This window comes from Oncorhynchus kisutch, linkage group LG10 (assembly GCF_002021735.2).
Source record: "Oncorhynchus kisutch isolate 150728-3 linkage group LG10, Okis_V2, whole genome shotgun sequence".
Taxonomy (NCBI): domain Eukaryota; kingdom Metazoa; phylum Chordata; class Actinopteri; order Salmoniformes; family Salmonidae; genus Oncorhynchus; species Oncorhynchus kisutch.
Window position 1 is genome coordinate 45430861 of NC_034183.2, and position 26517 is coordinate 45457377.

Here is a 26517-nt window from a genome sequence, read left to right on the forward strand (position 1 = left end):
AGATTTTGTGTGTATATATTTCTGTGCTCCATTTAGTTAGTCTGCCTTTTTAAATAGTATACATTGTCTACCTCTGAAGGTACATTATGTGTATTTTATTTCAATCTTTTTGTACCCCTGGGAACAATACTGTACCCTAACCGTACCCTTTTTTCTGAGAGTGTGATCCACGAATGCAGTCAATGCTAACTCGGTTCAACCGGGGCATTAATCGAGTCCCCTCAATGAGAGAAGAATGTAATTGTAATTGTAATTTCTGTCTTAGTATCTGGGTTCCTCTGTACCCTCCCCCTAGATATCAGTAAGGAGGTGGAACAGCTGCGGGAGGCGTTGCTGTTAGGGCGTGCCCGTGTGGATGCAGAGTTAGAGACCAAGCGGTGGGCGGAGCAGGGCAGGAAGCTGCAGAAGCTCAGATCACCCGGCTGAAACTGGACAGGCAGAACAACCAGGAGGCCATCAAAAGGTAGGAGGGGTGAGTGTGTGTGTGTGTTTGTGTGTGCTTATAACTATGTTATGTGTGCGCCTTATCCACTCTCTACAGTATAAGCTCCAGATGTACCACAGAGTGTGTGGCATCCCCAAGAATACACATACAGGAGAGGGGTCACACTCAGGGGAGTCTGCGCCCTTTGACCCCAGGGACCTGCATGTTCAGCTGGGGCAGCAGTTGACCTCTGCGACATGCCCTCCTGGAGTGAAGAGAGCTCATCCACGGTGAGAGCGAGGGAATGCTATGCTGCATGCATTCTGGGATACGGTTACCATTGTTACCACATATTCTACCATATTTATTGGCACATAACTAAGTGTCCGAAATTGCACCCTATTCCCGCCTGTATATACTTTTGCCCAGAGCCTAAGTAGTAGTGCATTAAATAAGGAATAGGGCACCATGCCATTTGAGATTTACCCCAACTCTAACACTGATTCTCCACTCTTCCTCTCCTCCTCACAGACCTTGCTCTCTCTCCCCCTGCCCGAGAGACTGGACTCTTCAGCCCAGCTTCCCCTCTCTCCCCCACACTGGATCCCCATGAGACTGACTCTTCTCTGGAGGGCCAAGCCCCAGGCGGCTCTTTTACAAACCGTAATGGCCGCCACACTGTGGGGCATGTTGATGACTTCCATGCCCTGCAGCAGCAGATCCTGGAGGGACACGTCCTCATTGGCAAGATGGAGGTTGCCCTCCAGGCCACTGCCAACCACACCCTGCTGGAGCTCAGCCTGGATAAGGTGAGAGGTCAGGGGTCATTTAGAGGTTAGAGGAGCAGCAGACATTTTACAGAGGAGTTAATGATCCCAAGAGTAACTTTTAGATCCTTGGTTTAAATTCATTAAACTCATGCGTCATCTCAGTAGTACTGTATACAGTATAGCCAGTTGAACTGAAAATATGTCACACTTTTGTATTGTTATCCTGTGTTTTAGTTAGATTTGTTTAGTCAAACTGTCTGTACATGTATCTTTCGCTGTGTGTCAACCTACAGACACGGGCTAGCACTAAGACCCTGCGGCAGATCCTTGAGGAAGCCAACTCCTTGCTCAGAATGTTCTGGAGGGCAGCCCTGCACAGTTGTGGGGGTACCCTCAGAGCACCAAGGTCAGAAACATATACTCTTTATAAAGCATTCATAAAGCATTCATAATGCCTTAATATGCATGACATACAGAGACAATGGGTCACTCTTTGTGTTTGCTTGTAAGAGTTACATTAAAGGGAATTGCTTTCGCTGTTAGCGTGTTATGTGTGTGAAGTTACTGATCATTGTTTAGAGTTTGTATGCTTTAGTGGTGACTTTGTTAATACATGTCACGTCACTCCAGGTGCAATCAGTGTAACCTCACTGCTCTTTACAGGTGTGTAGATGTTTGATATGTGACGGTGTTAATACATTTGTCACGTCACTCCAGGTGGAATCAGAGAGGGGTCACACTCACTGCTCTTTACAGGTGTGTGTAGATGTTTGAAATGTGACGGTGTATTTTTTTACTATCTGTGTGTGTCTAGGAGCTGTCTCTAAAGGCCTAGCCCAAACCATTAAAAACAGACCCAGACCATTATTCCTCCTCCACCAAACTTTACAGTTGGCACTATGCATTGGGGCAGATAGCGTTCTCCTGGCATCCTCCAAATCTAGATTCGTCCATCCGACTGCCAGATGGTGAAGTGTGATTCACCACTCGAGAGAATTTGTTTCCACTGCTCCACAGTCCAATGGGGGCGAGCTTTACATCATTCCAGTCAACACTTGGAATTGCGCATAGTGATCATAAGCTTGTGTGTGGCTGCTCAGCCATGGAAACCCATTTCATGAAGCTCCTGATGAACAGTTATTGTGCTGATGTAGCTTTCAGAGGTAGTTTGGAACTCGGTAGTGAGTCTTGCAACCGAGGACAGACTATTTTTACACGCTCCAGCACTCGGCGGTCCTGTTCTGTGAGCTTGTGTGGCCTACCACTTAGCGGCTGAGCCGTTGTTGCTCCTAGACGTTTCCATTTCACAATAACAGCACAGTTGACTAGGACAGCTCTAGCAGGGTAGAAATTTGACGAACTGACTTGTTAGAAAGGTGGCATTCTATGAAGGTGCCACGTTGAAAGTGAATGAGCTCTTCAGTAAGGCCATTCTACTGCCAATGTTTTGTCTATGGAAACTGCATGACTGTGTTCGATTTTATACACCTGTTAGCATAAGGTGTGGCTGAAATAGCCGAATCCAGATAAGATAAGTATTCAATCCCCTGAGTCAATACATGTTATAATCACCTTTGGCAGCGATTACAGCTTTCTGGTAAGTCTCTAAGCTTTGCACACCCGGATCTTACAATATTTGCAATATTTATTATTTTTTAAATCCTTCAAGCTCTGTCATGTTGGTTGTTGATCATTGCTAGGCAGCCATTTTCAAGTCTTGCCATAGATTTTCAAGCTGATTTAGGTCAAAACTGTAACTAGGTCACTCAGGAACCTTCAATGTTGTCTTGGCAAGCAACTCCAGTGTATATTTGGCCTTCTGTATTAGGTTATTGTCCTGCTGAAAGGTGAATTTGTCTGTTGGAAAGCAGTGTCTGTTGGAAAGCAGACTAACCAGCTGTCCCTCTAGAATTTTGCTTGTGCTTAGCTCTATTCTATTTATTTTTATAATAAAATACTCCCTAGTCTTTGCCAATGACAAGCATACCCTTAACATGCATTCACCACCGTGCTAGAAAATATGAAGAGCTTGTGTGTTGTGTTCGATTTTCCCCAAACATAATGCTTTGTATTCAGGATATAAAGTACATTTCTTTGCCACTTTTGTTGCAGTTTTATTTTAGTGCCTTATTGCAAACAGGATGCATGTTTTGGAATATTTTTTTCACTCTGTCATTTAGGTTAGTATTGTGGAGTAACTACAATGTTGTTGATCCATCACAGCCAGTAAACTCTGTAACTGTTTTAATGTCACCATTGGCCTCATGGCAACTGATTTAGGAAGGATGCCTGTGTCTTTGTAGTGACTGGGTGTTACGTTCCCACAAGACAAACTCAATATGTCACTCACAAACAATGAAAATCTCTTTGATAACCAAAACAAAACCGAAAGGGGTTCTGAAAGGCACCGTTTTCCACATTTTGTTATGTTACAGCCTTTTTCATCAACTAGCCAATACCATCCCTACGATGAAGCATGGTGGCGGCAGCATCATGCCGTGGGGATGTTTTTCAGTTGCACGAAATGGGAGACTAGTCAGGATCGAGGGAAAGATGAACAGAGCAAGTACAGAGAGATCCTTGATAAAAACCTGCTCCAGAGAGCTCAGGACCTCAGACAGGTGGCGAAGGTTCACCTTTCAACAGGACAAGGACCCTAAGCACACAGCCAAGACAACGCAGGAGTGGCTTTGGGACAAGTGTCTGAATGTCCTTTAGTGGCCCAGCCAGAGCGCGGAATTGAACTCGAACAGCTCTGGAGAGACCTAAAAATAGCAGTGCAGCGACACTCCCCATCCAACCTGACAAAGCTTAAGAGGATCTGTAGGATAAGAATGGGAGAAACTCCCCAAATACAGGTGTGCCAAGCTTGTAGCGTCATACCCATGAAGACTTTGAGGCTGTAATCGCTGCCAAAGGTGCATCAACAAAATACAGAGTAAAGGGTCTGAATACTTATGTAAATGAGATATTTCAGGGTTTTTTGCAAACATTTCTAAAACACTGTTTTTGCTTTATGGGGTATTGTGTTTAGATTGATGAGGGGGAAAAAATAATTTAATCAATTTAGGAATAAGTCTAACGTAAAAAAGTGTGGAAAAAGTCAAGGGGTTTGAATACTTTCCGAATGCACTGTAAGTCAGTGATTGAGCACCAGTGGACGCTCCTCAAAGGAGGAAGGGGAGGACCATCCTCCTCAGTGAGTTTCATAAAAATAAAAATGTTCTAACATTTAAAAAGTAATAATTTTTAGATAAAACTAAACTAAATATTCATGTCACCAAATAATTGATTAGACTTACTAATTAAGTCTAATTATGACAGCTTACGGTGGACATCCTCCAACCTATCAGAGCTCTTGAAGCATGACTCTTGAAGCATGGCTCTTGAAACTGACATGTTGTCCAACCAATCAAAGGATCAGATAATGTATCTAGTACTGAAAGCATTGTAGCACTGCAGTGCATACAATGTGGTGAGCAGTTGACTAAAAGAGAGAGAAAGACAATAGTTTAAGTTTTTAACAAATTAATTGCTTCCAAAACAAGGAGAAGGAAGAGAGAGATAGAGATGTCATCTTTTTTTCAGTTTCACTTACTTAGCAAGCGAATGCAGCTAGATAGTTTAGCCTACTCAAACACACGTGTCTCAGATAGATATCAAAAAGAATATCCAACAGTGGAAGTCAAGGTACGTTTTTGGTTTTACAAATGTATTGCCACCGTGGCCTGGCATTGTAACTGCTAAACTGTACTGCATGATTGTAGCGGGTTTACTAACACGTTAGTACAAGTAGCTATGTTGCCTATGTCGTGTCTTTGGCTATGCTGGATTAAGTGATATGACATGCTATTCTATACCTAATTGAGCTAATCATGTAAATGTAATTAACTAGAGAGTCGGGGCACCACGAAATAAAATTTATAGAGCTGTTATCTTCCGAATAAACTCTTAAAAACCTAGTAATATTTTACATCAATAGCAGTCAATATTAATCGTCATCTTAATTCAGTCTCATCTGAAAGTTGTAAATTCTTGGTTATCTGCACGAACCCTGGCTAACAAGTTGAATCAGCAATACAAAATTGGGTTTAATTATTTATTTACTAAATACCTAACTAATCACACAGAATTACATATACACATAATTAATCAACTTGATTACAAATTACGTCATAAAGGAAAACGTCCCTAGCGGGCGGAACAGATATGACAGCTTGTTACACAAAAGAAAAGGGGCTGGGTTTGAGTGAAAGAGCGGGAAGACTGAGGAACAAAGGGCGAAGCTGTGCTATCGTAAATACAGTATCTTATGCATTCTAAATTACCGCCCATTTGGAAAAGGAAAATGCAATAAATATTTACTCTGAGCTGCGCTTCGGTAGGTTGGTGGTAGATGGAAGGCCGTGTTGCCAAACCGAGTCTTTTGTCCTTTGAAGAATGTCTCCTGGTGGTCTAATGGATACATTGTAGTAACGTCGTTGTGTGATAGACGGGATACTCTGTCTGTTCCTTCCTAACCCTCGTTTGCAGTTGCTGTTGCTAACTCAACGGCTAGGAGGTATCACTTCTGTAGTGAATAACGGTTTAAAGTTCATACCATTCGCAACCAAAGCTCACGCTGATGTTGGCTTCGTTCTGTAGTTATTATCTGAACCATTCTGACATCAGACCGTCATCCTCACATCCTCGGAACAGGAGGTTATATTGTCGTCAAGGCTTTATATAGGAAGGGAGAAGAGGGCGTGTTTGAAAAGTTTTATAGCCCATGTCCCTTCACAGGGGCGGGCCACTGATTGAGCAGAGCCCTACCTTATGAAAACCCAAATCTCACATTTTAGAAGCTAAAATCACATTTCATCCCATCACGAATAATTTCATATTCAAACATTTAAATTGAACAACAATTCCATGTGAATCCGATAACTCTGATGTGTAGACTTTCCACTGTAGAGTTTATGTCATCTTATCATTGATGAGAATGTCTCAGAAGACAACCGAACCGACATCCTATTCATTAAGTACCACCGCATATGTTCAATTGGTCAGATTACCAGAATATAGTTCATTTCCCCCCACCTTCTGATATTCCAAGAATCTCTTTGTTAACCAAGGGTTTTGCAAATGTAACATCAGTAGGGTAGAGAGCGGAAAAAGGAGGGAAGAGGTATTTATGACTGTCATAAACCTACCCCCAGGCCAACGTCATGACACCTATGAAGTTAGCTAATATGGTGACAACAATGTGTGTAGCGTTTAGCGGTTATGATATAAAGGTTTGGCTTGGAAAGGTTTCTTAGCCTGGTCACAGACAGCTGATATGTTGTGCACTGAAGTTAATAAGTGAAGGGTAAAGGTGAGAGGATGAGAGCGCATAGATGCGAGAAGGACTTTACAATGAGTAAAGTGATCATGCTGTTTGTATGTGGCTGCTATGAAAGTGAACTGTTTGCGTGTTATCATGATTCTGTTGAAAAAGTTTCTTAAACAGAAACAAACGGAACGAAACGTGGATAAACATATCTGAAATTGTCCAATAGAAACTCTTGTTTGTAATTATTGGACTAATGATTACACCCTAGATCAGCTAGATGCACGCAAGAGTGTGCAAGGCGGTATTGAATGTGTCACTGTCACCTTGATTACTCAAATGTTTCTCTCGACCTGTGCACCTAAGTTGTAAACTTTCATTCATAGGCTAGGTTGTAACAACCTCATGATGGTTATCGGGAAAATTTGAGTATCATGTAGTAGCCTAAACCTATTGATGTTAGATTGAGCTGGGTGAATGGAATATGAATGACAGTCATCCAACATGCTGTAATATAAATAAGGCCATTCTCATAAAAAAAATGGTCATCCCTCATCTTAAATGTCACTGACCACCACTGGTATCAAGATAAGGTGACTCATTTAGAAGCATTTGATTTTGCAATCACATTTATTATTTTGGATTTGTGTGCCCATGATAACTGTTTTCAACCCATAACATAAGGAGACATGAAATGTTACGCAGGCATATTTATGAGATCTCTATACAAAAACACTGTCCAACAGCTAGATCCAAGATTCTTACAGAGTTCAAGTTCGATGTCTAATTTAACTGATTACTTAACTATAACTTACTCTTTTTTCATGATGGGAAAAACATAACATGCTCCACCAAAGGCTTTTGAAAAAAAATGGGTGTTAGATGATACTGGCATCCTTTTTATATCAGTTTCCCTTTTAAAAGACCATGGAGCTCATGGAGCTCACACTTGTGAGTGCATTTGATGGCAAGTTTTGTTTTTACAATTTAGAAATAGGGAATTACTTTTAAAACAATACACAATCTAACTGTCATGTAGGCTATATCTCCTTGAAATATATCTGTGAAACTAACCTAGTATAAAAACCCTGCCTAACATCAACTAATTTCAGCTCAAGGGTAGCCTACATTTTCAGACGCAAAGAGATGCAAAGCACCAGACTTAAGTTATTTTCTCATTATTCATTTAGTTTAAGCAGCTGTCACAGAAATGTCTATTCTTTTACATTTTCCTTTCTTTGTCAAGGGTTCTTCAAATAGTCCATTTCTTGACAATAACCCTTAATTCTTTGGCACAAATGTATTTTCTAAACTAGAGCATTCCCAAAGAAAGGACTTTAACTTGACACAAATCGGTTACTGCCACCTATTGGCTTGTTTGAAGATTGCAGCCCATGACACCTTCCATGAAGACAAATTCAGAATTAAAGATGTCCTCCAGTGATGTTGGAAAAGTAATATCCCAAGTATAAAGACAGTAAAGTACACACACCAAAAGGTAAAAATAGGTTTTAAGCAAAATAGGGTTTAGACAACTGCAAACTTCAAGGAATAGGGCATACACGGAGTTGGTTGGATGGGAAGTTGTGATGTCACTAGAGGAAAGCCCACCCCCGTGCCATGTCATGACTTACCTGGACAACCTATTGAGATGAACCTTTTGTTAATAAGTAATTCGGGTGTTAAATGAGTTGAAAAGGAGACTGGAGTACCACTTTAAACCTAGACTTATTTTCAATACACTTTGTAAAATAAATACATTTTAAGAACCTCTTTGCTTTAAAAAAAAAACATTAAGTGACAAATATCATCAATTAAGACTTAAAAACAAAACCACATTGATACTGAAACATGATGCAGCCTGCAACCACTCCCATTACTCCCCACTTGTTTGGGAAGGTCGTCCAGAAGACCGCTTGCATGGTGGTCTACATCACCTTCAGTGGAGGTCTACCCATGACTGAGGTGAACACCCAATATGGGGGCCACTCCCACTCCATACCATCAGCTCTATGAAGGAGAGGACTGAAATCCCCCTTCACTGATGCTAGAGTCAAACTCATTGGCAGCCTGTGACCCGTCCTCATATTCACCCCTCTCTACATTGGAGTTCACCGTCTGTCTGCCCATCTTGTTTTGTCACCAAGGCGGCCATGGTCGGTTGCCAGTGTTAACCGTCCGATTTGCCCTGAAAGGAAAGACAAATGCACTTTGGTTACGGTTCTGCCTAGTTGACCGTTTGCTACATGAGGGCACTTGAGGGTGGTAGGAACAGAGTACCAAGATAGAAACAAAACAATGCCTTAAAAATGGTATTTAGTAGGTCAATAAGCCTACAAAAAAATATATAATTCACTGTAGAGCAAATGTTGAATATTCACTTCCTCAAACTTCATATTGTGTCCCACACTTGTTTGAAATTGTGAAGTGCATACAAAGATTGGAGGGCGGGGGGGTGACTTACCTCCATTTACTCACTCCTTGGCCTTCTTTTCAGTGTTCTGAAGTTTCTCTATGAGCTTGCGCTCGTGGCCTCCGGGGTTGGGTCGGTTGGTATTGTCGCTGGCTTCCTTCGTTGACCTCCCCTTGCGGCTAGCGCCACCTGGAAACAGTGCGAGTTCACAGTTCAGATTGTGAGACTTTGAAAACAATAACACACCCACTTGCCCCCAATGCAACATTGTAGCAGTCAACATGTGCCACTTGCAACACGTTGAGGAGTTGAGAGTTCTTCATAGATTGAACCTCACCGACCCATAGAAATTGAATGAATCTTCAAATTATTTGTTGGCTACCATTATTTGATGGTCATAACTTGATAATTCATTGCACATACAAACATAAGAATGACTGATTCTTACTTATGTATTTTTCTGAAAGGTTGTAGTATTCATATTCGTCGTAGTGTTGTTCTTCAAAGTGGGTTGGCTCAACATTCTTCACGTCTACGAAACTTGCCATAGCGACGCTTCTATTGAACAAATAAAAAGTAACTGAGAAATGACTTTTCGCTGGACAGCAACAAAACAACTTTAGAAAGCAGTTATTTTTCCACGGGTGTTTCTCTTTCTTTCAACTCTAGAAATGAGTGGTTTTATGCACTTGCCCATGTGTTTAATAAAGCATGGTCGCTCCTCCCTTTCTCCTTGTTATGAGTCCTTGGCCCTTGCCTGAGTCAGTGAAAGTTGCATGAGTTTTTGGTAAATATTTGACGCCAACTGACTTCCAAGGTCACCCATGTTTTTTTATTTATCAGGTGCCCTTTATTGATTTAATTTGCTATTCATCTTGTGGTACATGTTTTCTTTCTTTTTCTCTCTCTCTCTCTCTCTCCACCTAGTTTCCTTCACCGACATGGTTAATCTGCCCTATCAACCCCTCCCTCCTCGGAGACAAAGATTAGATGAATAATGTTTTTCCTTCAGTCTTATCAACATCTGTGGTTCAAAACTCACACTTCTCACGTTTTCTAACAGACCCCCTTTTCTTTGTTTGTCCTCCATTTGTCTGTCAGGGCTCCATCCAAAGGGTGCTTGAAGGTGAGGTGTGTGAATGTGAGCATGGGGAACCAACTTTTGGTGACAATGCAAAGCTGTTGATAGATTCTGGTTGTTCAGTAGGCATTGAACCCATTTTGATCGCAGTTCTATAGCACCCATGAAATCCCATTGTGTGTGTGTTCTCACGTGTGCATGTTAGTAGAGAGGAAATTAAATGTATGTGGTACTGTACAGCGAATACATGTAGGCCTACATAAAGGAATATATATATATATATATATATATATATATATATATATATATATATATATATATATATATACAGTGGCTTGCGAAAGTATTCACCCCCCATGGCATTTTTCCTATTTTGTTGCCTTACAACCTGGAATTAAAATAGATTTTTGGGGGGGTTTGTATCATTTGACTTACACAACATGCCTACCACTTTGAAGATGCAAAATATTTTTGGGGGTAAAACTAACAATAAATAAGACAAAAAAACAGAAAACTTGAGCGTACATAACTATTGACCCCCCCCAAATTCAATACTTTGTAGAGACACCTTTTTCAGTAATTACAGCTGCAAGTCTCTTACAGCTTGCCCGTTCTTTAAGGCAAAACTGCTCCAGCTCCTTCAAGATGGATGGGTTCCGCTGGTGTACAGCAATTTTTAAGTCATACCACAGATTCTCAATTGAATTCTCACTATTCCTTCAATTCTGACCAGTCCCTGCTGAAGAAAAACATACCCACAGCATGATGCTGCCACCACCATGCTTCACTGTGGCGATGGTGTTCTTGGGGTGATGGGAGGTGTTGGGTTTGTGCCAGACATAGCGTTTCCTTGATGGCCAAAAAGCAACATTTTAGTCTAACCTGACTAGAGTACCTTCTTCCATATGTTTGGGGAGTCTCCCACATGCCCTTTGGCGAACACCAAATGTGTTTGCTTATTTTTTTCTTTATCCCATTGCTCTATAGTGGGGTGTTGTGTAGGCCACTACACTCATGGATTTTCCTTCTATTAATAGTTCACAATTGTTTGTTGTTTAAGCAATGGCTTTTTTTCTGGCCACTCTTCCGTAAAGCCCAGCTCTGTGGAGTGTGCGGCTTAAAGTGGTCCTATGGACAGATCTCTGCTGTGGAGCTTTGCAGCTCCTTCAGGGTTATCTTTAGTCTCTTTGTTGCCTCTGATTAATGCCCTCCTTGCCTAATCCGTGAGTTTTAGTGGGCAGCCCTCTCTTGTCAGGTTTGTTGTGGTGCCATATTCTTTCCATTTTTTAATAATGGATTTAATGGTGCTCCGTGGTATGTTCAACGTACTTCTTCTTCTTCTCTCTACTTCACCACAACTTTGACCCTGACCTGTTTGGAGAGCTCCTTGGTCTTCATGGTGCTGCTTGCTTGGTGGTGTCCCTTGCTTGGCTGTGTCCCTTGCTTGGCGGTGTCCCTTGCTTGGCGGTGTCCCTTGCTTGGCGGTGTCCCTTGCTTGGCGGTGTTGCAGACACTGGGGCCTTTCAGAACAGGTGTATATATACTGAGATCATGTGACAGATCATGTGACACTTAGATTGCACACAGGTGGACTTTATTTAACTAATTATGTGACTTCTGGAGGTAATTGGTTGCACCAGATCTTACTTAGGGGCTTCATAGCAAAGGGGGTGATTACATATGCACGCACCACTTTTCCATTGTTCATTTTTAAAAAGATTTTTAACAAGTTATTGTTTTCATTTCAGTTCAACAATTTGACTATTTTGTGTAGGTCCATTGCATGAAATCCAAATAAAAATCCATTTACATGACAGGTTGTAATGCAACAAATTAGGAAAAACGCCAAGGGGGATGAATACTTTTGCAAGGCACTGTATGTACAGTTGAAGTCGGAAGTTTACATACACCTTAGCCAAATACATTTAAACTCAGTTTTTCACAATTCCTGACATTTAATCATAGTAAAAATTCCCTGTCTTAGGTCAGTTAGGATCACCGCTTTCTGTTAAGAACGTGACATGTCAGAATAAGAGTAGAGAGAATGATTTATTTCAGCTTTTATTTCTTTCATCACATTCCCAGTGGGTCAGAAGTTTACATACACTCAATTAGTATTTGGTAGCATTAGCTTTAAATTGTTTAACTTGGGTATAATGTTTTGGGTAGCCTTCCACAAGCTTCCCACAATAAGTTGGGTGAATGTTGGCCCATTCCTCCTGACAGAGCTGGTGTAACTGAGTCAGGTTTGTAGGCGTCCCTGCTCGCACACACTTTTTCAGTTCTGCTTACACATTTTCTATAGGATTGAGGCCAGGGCTTTGTGATGGCAACTCCAATACCTTCAATTTGTTGTCCTTAAGCCATTTTGCCACAACTTTGGAAGTATGCTTGGGGTCATTGTCCATTTGGAAGACCCATTTACAACCAAGATTTAACTTCCTGACTGATGTCTTGAAATGTTGCTTCAATATATCCACATCATTTTCCGTCCTCATGATGCCATCTATTTTGTGAAATGCACCAGTCCCTCCTGCAGCAAAGCCCCCCCATAACATGATGCTGCCACCCCCGTGCTTCACGGTTGGAATGGTGTTCTCCGGCTTGCAAGCCTCCCTCCTTTTCCTATAAACATAACGATGGTCATTATGGCCAATCAGTTCTATTTTTGTTTAATCAGACCAGAGGATATTTCTCCAAAAAGTAGTCCCCATGTGCAGTTGCACCATAGTCTTGCTTTTTTATGGCAGTTTTGGAGCAGTGGCTTCTTCCTTGCTGAGCGGCCTTTCAGGTTATGTCGATATAGGACTTGTTTTACTGTGGATATAGATACTTTTATACCTCTTTCCTCCAGCATCTTCACAAGGTCCTTTGCTGTTGTTCTGGGATTGATTTGGACATTTTGCACCAAAGTATGTTCATCTCTAGATGACAGAAGGCGTCTCCTTCTCGAGCAGTATGACGGCTGCGTGGTCCCATGGTGTTTATACTTGCAAACCTTTGTTTGTACAGATGAACGTGGTACCTTCAGGCATTTGGAAATTGCTCCCAAGGATGAACCAGACTTGGGGTCTACAATTTTCTTTCTGAGGTCTTGGCTGATTTCTTTAGATTTTCCAATGATGTCAAGCAAAGAGGCACTGAGTTTGAAGGTAGGCCTTGAAATACATCCACAGGTACACCTTCAATTGACTCAAATTATGTCAATTAGCCTATCAGAAGCTTCTAAAGCCATGACATAATTTTCTGGATTTTTCCAAGCTGTTTTAAAGGCACAGTCAACTTAGTGTGTGTACATTTCTGACCCACTGGAATTGTGATACAGTGAATTATAAGTGAAATAATCTGTAAACAATTGTTGGACAAATTACTTGTGTCGTGCACAAAGTAGATGTCCCAAACGACTTTCCAAAACTATAGTTTGTTAACAAGACATTTGTGGAGTGGTTGAAAAACAAGTTTTAAATGGCTCCATCCTAAGTGTATGTAAACTTTCGACTTCAACTGTATATACCGTTGATAGAATGATTCAGACTGTAGTCATGACAAAGTACGACTGTCTGTATCTGTGACATGACTGTCTATATCTGTGAGAACGATGAGGAAGGACCCTTCCCTCACATAAATCTACTCCTGATCAGATGCCGTCGTATAATTTACAGGCTGTGAACCAGGAGATATGAGTAAAACCTCTCAAAGTAGCCTCTTCTCCTAAAGCCTTCATTGAATATTCCACAAACCATTCCTTTTGGATATGACCCAATTGTTTTTGAGCAAGGAAGGGTTGACACAGGTTTTACACAGCCACAGAGTTCTTGGCATATTTTACTTCTCTCGCTGCCTCCATAAACAGTCATAAACAGTACTGTACTGGCCATAAACCGGGGCGACATGTTAAAGCGTCACTCTCTCTTTGTCCCATTCTCTCTTCTTTATCTCTCTTTCACTCCCACTATTCATATTTCTTACATGTGCTGTTTTCCTTTCAACGGCAGTCTCTCAGTTATCTATCAACAGTCCTGTTCTTTCTTTCACTGTTTTTCTCCCCTTACTCTTTCTGTGACTCGTCCTTCCACGCTTTCTTAGCATCTCTCAGTCATGTGGGTACTCTGTTCAATAAATATTTGCTGAAATATGAGCTTACCATATGAGCTGTGATTAAGCCTGCTCTCAACAAACACACAAAGATACACACAGACAATTATAAACAGCACGGAGCGCCCCAGACAGTTTTGAAGCATGGCAGATAAGCCAACACTTATCTGTGTCTGTCTATGGTCCATTTTACTACCTTATTTTCTCCATGTCAGTGTTGAATATGAACTTTTCAGTATCTCCACCTCACCACCCTTTGTGCTTCCCTCCACACACACCCAACTAGTAATATCAAATAGGTATAATATATTGCTTTACATTAAAGGCACGGTCTACCTAGCTTTACATTCATATTAGTACTCTATTAAGTTTTGTTCTTAGTGATTGTTTTGCTGTTTATGTGGGTGTTTTCTTCACCATAGTGTTTCCAGAGGCCAAACCTCCCTCCGCCCCCTTGCAGAATTCTGCTGACGGAACATTTTACACAAACATTACAGTGCAATTGAATGTGTTTACAAGATCATGCCTGAAAGGAATTGTCTGTATGTTTCAATATGTAAACATTGAGGAGAGATTTTTGGAAAATATAATTTGCTTCACCACTTACATTCCATGGGTTGTACATATTAGCTAAACGAATTCAAACAACAATTATATTTACGTGTGATTATTATTATTATTTTACATTAGAACACCTATATGGTAGAGAGATGCCTTATTTCTTATACAGTCTATGGCCGAGATGCAATATTGAAAGACCCGTAAGACAAACGTTTGGGGTAGTGCTGTTTGTCCTCGCTGCCAGTCCGTAGTAGGCCTTGAAACGAATGAAAGCTCACAAACTACCAAAGGTAGGGAGATAGTCTGAATGTATAGTTCTAAACATGTTGTATAACAATTTACGACTACTTACCAACATGTAACTTTACTCCACAAAATAAACTGCGCTTGGTGGTTGATAAAAGGAAAGATCACGTTTAAGGAGTCATAGAAGCTAGCTAGCTATTTAGCCAGCTAAGCTAGCTTGCGAACATTAGTTGGCTTGCTAAATTTTCTAATTTTAGCTGGCTAGTTTCCTACAATATGTTTGTTCTGACCACGTTAGCTAACTCTTGCAGACAACTTGCCAGTACAAAGTAAATGTGACATAAGTTGCGAACAATACAGCTAACCTTACTGTTAGCCAGAAGATTCTAACGTTGCGCTTGTTTACATGGAGCTGCACTGGGGTCAGAACGCAATTATGGTTAGATTAAAGGCCCATTGCAGTCAACGTTATTTTCCTGAGTTTTGTATATATATACTCACACTATGTAGTTGGAATAATATTGTGAAAAGGATAATGCCTTTGGTGTAAGAGCTCTTTGAAAAGATCCAGGCTGTATCACAACTGGCAGTGATTGGGAGTCCCAAAGGGCGTAACACAATTAGCCCAGCGTTGGCCGGTGTAGGCCGTAATTGTAAATAAGAGTTTGTTCTCAACTGACTTGCCGAGTTAAACATTCAATTTTAAAAAGACCACCTGAAATTTCAGCCTGTTTTGGTGGGATGTGCCAAATACAACAGGTGTAGACCTTGGAGTGAAATGCATATTTACGAGGCCCAGGGAAATGCAAATAGTCTGGGTAGCCATTTGATTAGATGTTCAGGAGTCTTATGGCTTGGCGTAATAGCTGTTTAGAAGCCTCTTGGACCTAGACTTGGCGCTCCGGTACCGCTTGCTCTGCAGTAGCAGAGAGAACAGTCTATTACTAGGGTGGCTGGAGTCTTTGACAATTTTTAGGGCCTACCTCTGACACTGCCTGGTATAGAGGTCCTGAATGGCAGGAAGCTTGGCCACAGTGATGCACTGGGCCGTTTGCGCTACCCTCTGTGGTGCCTTGCGGTCGGAGGCCGAGCAGTTGCCATACCAGGCAGTGATGCAACCAGCCAGGATGCTCTCGATGGTGCAGCTGTAGAACCTTTTGAGGATCTGAGGACCCATGCCAAATCTTTTCAGTCTACTGAGGGGGAATATGTTTTTGTCGTGCCTGCTTCAAATCAAATCAAATTGTATTTGTCACATACACATGGTTAGCAGATGTTAATGCGAGTGTAGCGAAATGCTTGTTCGAAATGCAAGCTTCATGACTGGCTTGGTGTCCTTCGACCATGTTAGTTTGTTGGTGATGTGGACACCAAAGAACTTGAAGCTCTCAACCTGCTACACTGCAGCCCCTTCGATGAAAATGGGGCCGTGCTCGGTCCTCTTTTTCCTATAGTCCACAATCATCTCCTTTGTCTTGATCACGTTGAAGGAGAGGTTGTTGTCCTGGCACCACACGGCCAAGTCTCTGACCTACTCCTTGTAGGCCGTCCTCTTGTTGTCGGTGATCAGGCCTACCACTGTTGTGTCATCTGCAAATGTAATTATGGTGTTGGAGTCGTGCCTGGCCGTGCAGTCATGAGTGAACATGGAGTACAGGAGGGGGCTGAGCATGCACCCTTGAGGGGCCCCTGTGTTGAGGATCAGTGTGGCGGATGTGTTGTTGGCTACCCATCAGGAAGTCCAGGATCCAGTTGCAGAGGGAGGTGTTTAGTCCCAGGGTCCTTAGCTTACTGATGAGCTTTGAAGGCACTATGGTGTTGAATGCTGAGCTGTAGTCAATGAATAGCATTCTCACATAGGTGTTCCTTTTGTCCAGGTGGGAAAGGGCAGTGTGGAGTGAAATAGAGATTGCATCATCTGTGGACCTGTGGGGGCGATATGCAAATTAGAGTGGGTCAAGGGTTTCTGGGATGATGGTGTTGATGTGAGCCATGACCAGCCTTTCAAAGCACTTCATGGCTACAGACGTGAGTGCTACGAGTCGGTAGTCATTTAGGCAGGTTACCTTAATGTTCTTGGGCACAGGCACTATGGTGGTCTGCTTAAAACATGTTGGTATTACAGACTCGGACAAGGGAGAGGTTGAAAATATCAGTGAAGACACTTGCCAGTTGGTCAGAGCGTGCTCGCAGTACACATCCTGGTAATCCTTCTGGCCCTGCGGCCTTGTGAATGTTAACCTGTCTTACTCACATCAGCTCCAGAGAGCATTGTCACACAGTCTTCCGGTACAACTGGTGCTCTCATGCATGTTTCAGTGTTATTTTCCTCGAAGCGAGCATAGAAGTAGTTTAGCTCGTCTGGTAGGCTCGTGTCACTGGGCAGCTTCCCTTTGTGGTCTGTAATGGTTAGCAAGCCCTACAACATCCAACGAGCGTCAAAGCTGGTGTAGTATGACTCGATCTTTGTCATGTATTGATGCTTTGTCTGTTTGATGATTAGTGGGAGGGCATAGCTGGATTTCTTATAAGTCTCTGGGTTACAGTCCTGCTTCTTGAAAGCGGCAGCTCTAGCGTTTAGCTCAGTGCAGATGATGCCTGTCATCCATGGCTTCTGGTTGGGGTATGTACGTAAGTCACTGTGGGGACAACGTCATCGATGCACTTATTTATGAAGCCAATGACAGATGTGGTGTACTCCTCAATGCCATTGGAGGAATCCCATAACATATTCCAGTCTGTGCTAGCAAAACAGTCCTGTAGCTTAGCATCTGCTTCATCTGACCACTTTTTTTATTGATCTAATCACTGGTGCTTCCTGCTTTCATTTTTGCTTGTAAGCAGGAATCAGGAGGATGGAATTATGGTCAGATTTGCCAAATGGCGGGCAAAGGAGAGCTTTGTATGCATCTTTGTGTGTGGAGTAAAGGTGGCCCAGAGTTCTTTACCCTCTGGTTGCACATTTAACATGCTGATAGGAATTTGGTAAAACTGATTAAGTTCCCCTGCATTAAAGTACCCGGCTACTAGGAGCGCCGCCTCAGTGTGAGAGTTTTCTTGTTTTCTTATGGAGGAATACAGCTCATTCTACGCTATCTTAGTGCCAACCTCTGACTGAGGTGGTATGTAAACAGCTACGAAGAATACAGATGAGAACTCTCTCGGTAGGTAGTGTGGTCTACAGCTTATCATGATATACTCAACCCCAGGCGAGCAATAACTCGAGACTTCCTTTGATATAGTGCACCAGCTGTTATTTACAAAATACATAGTCCGCCGGCCCTTGTCTAACCAGACGCCACTGTTCTATCCTGCCGGTACATTGTATAACCAACCAGCTGTATGTTGAGTTTGTCGTCGTTCAGCCACAACTCTGTGAAGCATAAGATGTTACAGTTTTTAATGTCCCGTTGGTAGTTTAATCTTCCCCGTAACTCTGCAATTTTATTGTCCAAAGATTGCATGTTTGCTAGCAGAATTGAGGGAAGTGGGGGTTTATTCGATCGCCTCCGACTTCTCAGAAGGCAGCCCGCTCTCCAGCCTCTCTTTCTCCGCCTCCTCTTCATGCAGATCACGGGGGTCGGGGCCTGTTCCCGAGGGAGCCGTATATCCTCCGTCTCGGTCTCGTCAGAGTCGTGAAAGAAGAAACAGGATTCTGCTAGTCCGTGGTGAGTAATCACAGTTCTGATGTCTAGAAGTTATTTTTGGTCATATGAGACGGTAGCGGCAACATTATGTACAAAATGGGTTAAAATAATAAGTTACAAACAACGCAGATAAATAAACAAAAAAACACAATCGGTTGGGGGCACGTAAAACGTCTGACTTCTGCTCCGGCTCCATCTTACATCCACCAGGTGGTAAATTAGTTAATCGACCAATGGGCGGTATTAGATTATGCTGAGCTGTGGGGCACTGGTCTATGGCCCGTGGTGAGGGAGGAGCACCTTTCTCAAATTGAACAGTAATCTACACTGCATGGTCGTGTTGTCAACATGGCAGCATGGTACATCATCCAGTAACATACAACCTCTCGCGTTTTTATCAAAAGCAATCACTTTTGAATGTGAACACAGGCCAGATTAATCAATTCCCTTCAGTAAGCGAGTGAGTTCCAAACCTCTCTGCCAATAACAGAAAGTTTTCCATTTTCCCCGCCCCGCATAGACCACTCCCAGACAGTCCTAACAAAATTCTTGCTTGAGAAATTGCTATTTGCTAAGAAGCTATTTTTGTTTCTTGTTGACCATTTCAATTGAAAACAGTCACAGTGAGGTTACCCAGAAGTTATTTGATATTGAGAGAAAAATGGCAACATTGGACCTTTAAGACACCGTGGAGCCAACGCAAGATATGGATCGGAAAACCTACTTCAATGCAGGGATGGGATGTTACACTGTACTCTAAATTTGACCTACAGTTGAAGTTGGAAGTTTACATACACTCAGGTGGGAGTCATTAAAACTGTTTTTTAAACCACTCCACAAATTTCTTGTTAACAAAACTATAGTTTTGGCAAGACTGTTAGGACATCTACTTTGTGCATGACACAAGTAATTTTTTCAACAATTGTTACAGGCAGATTATTTCACTGTATCACAATTCCAGTGGGTCAGAAGTTTACACAAGTTGACTGTGCCTTTAAACAGCATGGAAAATTCCAGAAAATGATTTCATGGCTTTAAAAGCTTCTGATTGGCTAATTGACATAATTTGAGTCAATTGAAGGTGTACCTGTGGATGTATTTCAAGGTCTACCTTCAAACTCAGTGCCTCTTTGCTTGACATCATGGGAAAATCAAAAGAAATCAGCCAAGACAATTGTAGACCTCCACAAGTCTGGTTCATCCTTGGGAGCAATTTCCAAATGCCTGAAGGTACCATGTTCATCTGTACAAACAATAGTACGCAAGTATAAACACCATGGGACCACGCAGCCGTCATACCGCTCAGGAAGGAGACTCGTTCTGTCTCCTAGAGATGAACATACTTTGGTGCGAAAAGTGCAAATCAATCCCAGAACAACAGGAAAGGACCCTGTGAAGATGCTGGAGGAAACGGGTACCAAAGTATCTATATCCACAGTTAAACGAGTCCTATATCGACATAACCTGAAAGGCCGCTCAGCAAGGACGAAGCCACTGCGCCAAAACTGCCATAAAAAATCCAGACTATGGTTTGCAACTGCACATGGGGACAAAGATCTAACTGTTTGGAGAAATATCCTCTGGTCTGATGAAACAAAAATAGAACAGTTTGGCTATAATGACCCTCGTTATGTTTGGAGGAAAAAGGGGGAGGCTTGCAAGCCGGAGAACACCATTCCAACCGTGAAGCATGGGGGTGGCAGCATCATGTTGTGGGGTGCTTTGCTGCAGGAGGGACTGGTGCACTTCACATAAAATAAAAAAAAGTGGATATATTGAAGCAACATCTCAAGACATCAGTCAGGAAGTTAAAGCTTGGTCGCAAATGGGTCTTCCAAATGGACAATGACCCCAAGCATACTTCCAAAGTTGTCGCCAAATGGCTTAAGGACAACAAAGTCAAGGTATTGGAGTGGCCATCACAAAGCCCTGAGCTCAATCCCATAGAAAATTTAGGGGCAGAACTAAAAAAGTGTGTGCGAGCAAGGAGGCCTACAAACCTGACTCAGTTACACCAGTTCTTTCAGGAGGAATGGGCCAAAATTCACCCAATGTATTGTGGGAAGCTTGTGGAAGGCTACCCGAAAAGTTTGACCCAAGTTAAACAATTTAAAGGCAATGCTACCAAATATGAATTGAGTGTATGTAAACTTCTGACCCACTGGGAATGTGATGAAAGAAATAAAAGCTGAAATAAATCATTCGCTCTACTATTCTTCTGACATGTCACATTCTTAAAAGAAAGCGGTGATCCTAACTGACCTAAGACAGTTAGGATTAAATGTCAGGAATTGTGAAAAACTGAGTTTAAATGTAGTTGGCTAAGGTGTATGTAAACTTCCGACTTCAACTGTATATCCAAACTGATACATCAAGAAGATTGAAATACTGCTAGTTTTCTGTAAAACTACCCTTTTTGTCCTCATGCTAGCTAGCAGTAGCCACTGCCACCGTTTTGGAATACCAGTGGCAGCCAATCAGCTCGTTTGTTGTTTTTTGCAACATGTCATTCTATAATGGCTGCTGTGGCTCCTGCTGGATAGCATGAGGATGAAAATAAGCAGTCGTTCAATCTTCCCGGTGTAACAGTTGGGACAATTCGGAGTACAACACAATTTCTCATCCCCTGAGTCTAACCATGATGTCGTTCCGACCCCAGTGCAACTCATTGTAAACAAGCATAACGGTAGGGTCGGAATCTGCTGGCTAGCTATCATGTGTGCAAGGCATGTCTGTCATGTTGCTGCTTAAACTAAAGTGAAACTAATTTGATGAATGCATTTTGAACATCTCGTTACCACAGGCAACATCATGTCGGCGGACACCAAAATCGCAGAGCTTTTAACAGAGCTCCATCAACTCATCAAACAGACGCAGGTAAGTCTCAACCAATGGTTTCTACACCCAAGTGCTGTTGTCATCAGGAGCACTGACTTGTGATTCAGGTACCACAGTGAAGGAATAGCTACCTAGCTGGTTATATTCAAATGTGACTCCAATTACTCATATTTTTACATCATGCCATCATAGGGATTGAAGTCACATTTGGGAGTAGTGTAATAACTAGCAATACAGAATAGGAATGATATTCAGAGATCAAATTAAATCTCATTGCCAAACATCAATCACTATAATACATTTACATTTTGTGTGCACATTGCATGTTATTCTTGCTGATATATTGCATCATTTTGCACCTATGCAACAACCACATTGTAATATTAATCCCTTTCCTTCTCTTTTTCAGGAGGAGCGGTCGCGCAGTGAACACAACCTGCTCAACATCCAGAAAACACATGAGAGGATGCAGACTGAGAACAAGAGTGAGCCTCTACCTCGCCTCCCCACATTCCCTTTTGTCCATCCACACTGCAACACTCTTCATATTACTGTTACACACCGTTTCTATATATGTATCATCTGGCTAAGCCAGACACACACACGTTATGTTCTTCTATCCTCGTGGGGACCTAAAATTAATTTCCATTCAAAATCCTATTTTCCCTAACCCCTAAACCTAACCCTTATTTGTAACCCTAAACCTTACCACTAACTTCTTATCCGAATTGTAACCCTAAACCCTAAGATCAAAATATTACTATCCTTGTGGGGACTTTGGGGCTTTTAGATCCCCATAAGGACACACACACACACACACACACACACACACACACACACACACACACACACACACACACACACACACACAGTGTAATAAGGTGTTATTCTTGTTTCTCCCTCCCCCAGCCTCCCCTTACTACCGGACTAAGCTGAGGGGACTCTACACCACAGCCAGAGCAGACGCTGAGGCAGAGTGCAGGTCGGTAGCCTACACTTGAAAAAGAAAAGGAGAGCCGCACACTCTTAGGAGCTCAGATGCAATAATTTAATAACCAACGCTTCGACAGACAAGCTGTCTTCATCAGGGTAGCCTACACTGATATCCCTATGCCCCTTGCCCTATGGACCCTTGAAGTGTCCACTGATCTGATATGGTAGGTTTGGTGTAAGCCATTTAATGTAATGTTTCCTTTCACCTATCCAACTGTGGTAGTTCAGTGATTGGATGTGTTTTTGCGTTCAGAAATCATCGCCACCATGTGGAGTACGTAAGTACAGCTTAATTCCAAAGAAATAAGTTGGGCGCCACTCTTTCTCTCCCACAGTATTCTTCGTCATGCTCTCGACAAAATTGCAGAGATCAAATCCTTATTGGAGGAGAGGCGAATAGGTAAGAATGGAAGGAAGGAGACGAGAATAAGCCACTGTTAACTATTGAGATGCAGCCCATGCCTCACTCTTTCCTCTCTCTCCTCTCCCCCAGCGGCTAAGATGGCAGGGGTGAACAGCGACAATGACCCCCCCAGGAAGACCATGCGGAGGGGGGTGCTGATGACACTGCTCCAACAGTCGGCCATGACGCTCCCGCTGTGGATTGGCAAGCCAGGAGACAGGTAGGGTCTGATGATTCAGTCTCTCCTGAGCTCAGTATAGTAGTGCACAACATTTTACAATGGGAAACAAAAATCTGTGTTCTTTAAAAAAAAAAAAAACATTCCCCCCCGTATTTCGTGGTATCCAATTGGTAGTAGTTACAGTTTTGTCTCATCGCTGCAACTCCCGTACAGACTCGGGAGAGGCAAAGGTCGAGAGCCATACGTCCTCCGAAACACAACCCAAAACAAGCTGCACTGCTTCTTGACACAATGCCCATCCAACCCGGAAGCCAGCCGCACCAATGTGTTGGAGGAAACACCGTACACCTGGCGACCGTGTCGGCGTGCACTGCGCCCGGCCTGCCACAGGAGTTGCTAGTGGGCGATGAGACAAGGATATCCCTGGGGGCCAAACCCACCCTAAGCTGGACGACGCTGGGCCAATTGTGCAACGCCCCATGGGCCTCCCGGTCGCGGCCAGCTGCGACAGAGCCTGGACTCAAACCCAGACTCTATGCGATGCAGTGCCTTAGACCACTGCGCCACTCGGGAGGCCAAAATCTGTGTTCTTGTTGTGTACATTTCAAGTTCAGTACCCCCCCCCCCATTTCTTTTCCACCTGCCCCTTTTTTCTGTCCTCCATTACTATATTACTCCCTCAACCCTAAAACCCTCCATCCTTCCCTGTATCCGCCTCTCCTCCAGTCCTCCTCCCCTGTGTGGGGCGATGCCAGCCAACAGTGACTACGTGGCCAAGCAAGGGGACAAGGTTGCAGCGCGGGTCAAGGCCGTGGACGGAGACGAACAGTGGATCCTGGCCGAGGTGGTCAGCTACAGCCACTCCACCAACAAGTAACTATCAGCAAATCAGCTACAGCCACTTTTAGCCAATCAAGTACAGCCATGTACCACTGTTACCAATCAACTACAGCCTTTAACACTTTTAGCGAATCAGCTACAACACAGACTGTTTTGAGTTGTATTATTTTGCTCTATCCTTCAGGTACGAAGTGGATGACATTGATGAGGAAGGAAAAGAGTAAGTCAATGTCTTCATTTTCTATATTTCTTTTCCTACTATTTTGTCTTGTAGTACATTATATTTTATGCCCTGAAAATCTCACCTCGGATATAATGACAATTATCTACTCTACTTCTTATCTCCCCCCTCCCATCCTCCTACTCCAGGAGACACACACTTAGCAGGCGGCGTATCATACCCCTGCCCCAGTGGAAGGCCAACCCAGAGACGGACCCGGAGGCCCTGTTCAGTAAAGACCAGCTAGTGCTGGCCCTCTACCCCCAGACCACCTGCTTCTACAGAGCCCTCATCCACACACACCCACACCGGGTGAGACAAGGAAAGGGAGAGCTGATTGACGTCATTTGAATACATTTTGTTTGATGACGAAACTACATAAAGCTGACCATTATTGGGGAAAATGCTAAACTGACCCCAAATCAGTGAACTCTGTTCTCTCCACTAACCACCACGCTCTTTCTGCTCTCTCAGCCCCAGGACGACTACTCAGTGCTGTTTGAGGACACGTCGTACGCAGACGGCTACTCCCCGCCCCTCAACGTAGCTCAGAGATACGTGGTGGCCTGCAAAGAGAACAAAAAGAAGTAAAGAAGAGACTGATGAAGAGGAGAAGAAAGAGAGGAGTCAGGAGAAATCAAGGGGACTGTGACTGAAGATACTGTATTTTGTCAGACTTGACAAGTACACTGTGTAGACAAGTGTTCCTAGACAAGTGTTTCCAACCACCCCCCTCCCCAGAATAACAATGGATTCCATACCTTAACCACACGTATGGACACACTGAGGGCGGGTTTCAAATAAAATAACATCAAATGAAACTTTACTTGTCACATGCGCCGAATACAAGTGTAGACCTTACTGTGAAATGCTTATTTACAAGCCCTGAACCAAAGGTGCAATTCAAGGAGAATTAATAAAATATTTACCAAATAAACTAAAGTAAAAAAATAAAATAACACAATAACATAACAATAACGAAGCTATATACAGAGGGTACCGATACCGAGTCAGTGTGCGGGGGTACAGGTTAGAGGCAATTTGTACATTTAGGTAGGGGTGAAGTGACTATGCATAGATAATAAACCGTGAGTAGCAGCAGTGTACAAAACAAATGGAGGGGGGGTCAATGTAATAGTCTGTTGGCCATTTGATTCATTGCTCAGCAGTCTCATGGCTTGGGGGTAGAAGCTGTTAAGGAGCCTTTTGGTCCTAGACTTGGCGCTCAGGTACCGCTTGCCGTGCGGTAGAAGAGAAAATAGTCTATGACTTGGGTGACGAGTCTCTGACAATTATATGGGCTTTCCTCTGACACCGCCTATTATATAGGTTCTGGATTGCAGGAAGCTTGGCCCCAGTGATGTACTGGGCCATACGCACTACCCTCTGTAGGGCCTTACTGTCAGATGCTGAGCAGTTGCCATACCAGGCGGTGATGCGACCGGTCAGGATGCTCTCTATGGTGCAGCTGTAGAACTCTTGAGGATCTGGGGATCAATGCCAAATCTTTTCAGTCTCCCGAGGGGGAAAAGGTTTTGTCGTGCCCTCTTCATGACTCTCTTGGTGTGTTTGGACTAGAGGTCAACCGACTGATTTTTCAACGCCGATACCAATTATTGAAGGAGGAAAAAATGCAGATACCGATTAATCTGCCGTTTTTTTAAATTTATTTTATTTATTTGTAATAATGACAATTACAACAATACTGAATGAACACTTATTTTAACTTAATATAATAAATTTAAAAAAATCTATTTAGCCTCAAATAAATAATGAAACGTGTTCAATTTGGTTTAAATAATGCAAAAACAAAGTGTTGGAGAAGAAAGTAAAAGTGCAATATATGCCATGTAAGAAAGCTAACGTTTCAGTTCCTTGCTCAGAACATGAGAACATATGAAAGCTGGTGGTTCCTTTTAACATGAGTCTTCAATATTCCCAGGTAAGACGTTTTAGGTTGTAGTTATTATAGGACTATTTATCTCTATACCATTTGCATTTCATTAACCTTTGACTATTGTATGTTCTTATAGGCACTTTAGTATTGCCAGTGTAACAGTATAGCTTCCGTCCCTCTCTTCGCTGGGCTCGAACCAGGAACACAACGACAACAGCCACCCTCGAAGCAGCGTTACCCATGCAGAGCAAGGGAAACAACTACTCCAAGAACGAGTGACGTTTGAAACGCTATCAGCGCGCACCCCGCTAACTAGCTAGACGTTTCACATCGGTTACACCAGCCTAATCTCGGGAGTTGATAGGCTTGAAGTCATAAACAGCGCAATGCTTGACGCACAACGAAGAGCTGCTGGCAAAACGCACGAAAGTGCTGTTTGAATCTATGCTTATGAGCCTTCTGCTGCCTACCATCGCTCAGTCAGACTGCTCTATCAAATCCTATACTTAATTATAACATAATAACACAGAAATACAACCCGTAGGTCATTAATATGGTCGAATCCGGAAACTATCATCTCGAAAACAAGACGTTTAT

General features: G+C 42.7%; 2 protein-coding genes across 4 annotated transcripts; one reads left to right on the plus strand and one right to left on the minus strand.

The window, feature by feature from the left end:
• The first annotated feature begins 2767 nt into the window (after nucleotides 1-2767).
• LOC109898202 (SAGA-associated factor 29-like) lies at nucleotides 2768-24849 on the plus strand. 3 transcript variants are annotated; one of them, XM_031833755.1, is made up of 11 exons: nucleotides 2768-2791; nucleotides 18472-18569; nucleotides 21352-21425; nucleotides 21796-21871; nucleotides 22296-22368; nucleotides 22715-22779; nucleotides 22873-23002; nucleotides 23690-23836; nucleotides 23988-24023; nucleotides 24173-24335; nucleotides 24498-24849. In XM_031833755.1, exons 3-11 carry the CDS (start codon nucleotides 21360-21362, stop codon nucleotides 24612-24614), a joined length of 873 nt encoding a protein of 290 aa, XP_031689615.1. In that variant the 5' UTR covers nucleotides 2768-2791; nucleotides 18472-18569; nucleotides 21352-21359; the 3' UTR covers nucleotides 24615-24849. The 3 variants fall into 3 exon arrangements, with proteins under 3 accessions (XP_031689615.1, XP_031689614.1, XP_020348657.1); XM_031833754.1 differs by lacking the exon at nucleotides 2768-2791 and adding an exon at nucleotides 14815-14945; XM_020493068.2 differs by lacking the exons at nucleotides 2768-2791; nucleotides 18472-18569 and adding an exon at nucleotides 14903-14945.
• On the minus strand, nucleotides 7103-15268 carry LOC109898203 (nuclear protein 1-like). The gene is made up of 4 exons (XM_020493069.2): nucleotides 15008-15268; nucleotides 9367-9476; nucleotides 8970-9107; nucleotides 7103-8693 (listed from the first exon to the last, which is right to left on the minus strand). The coding sequence occupies exons 2-3, from the start codon at nucleotides 9464-9466 to the stop codon at nucleotides 8980-8982; spliced, it is 228 nt and encodes a 75-aa protein (XP_020348658.1). The 5' UTR covers nucleotides 9467-9476; nucleotides 15008-15268; the 3' UTR covers nucleotides 7103-8693; nucleotides 8970-8979.
• Nucleotides 24850-26517: the final 1668 nt, after the last annotated feature.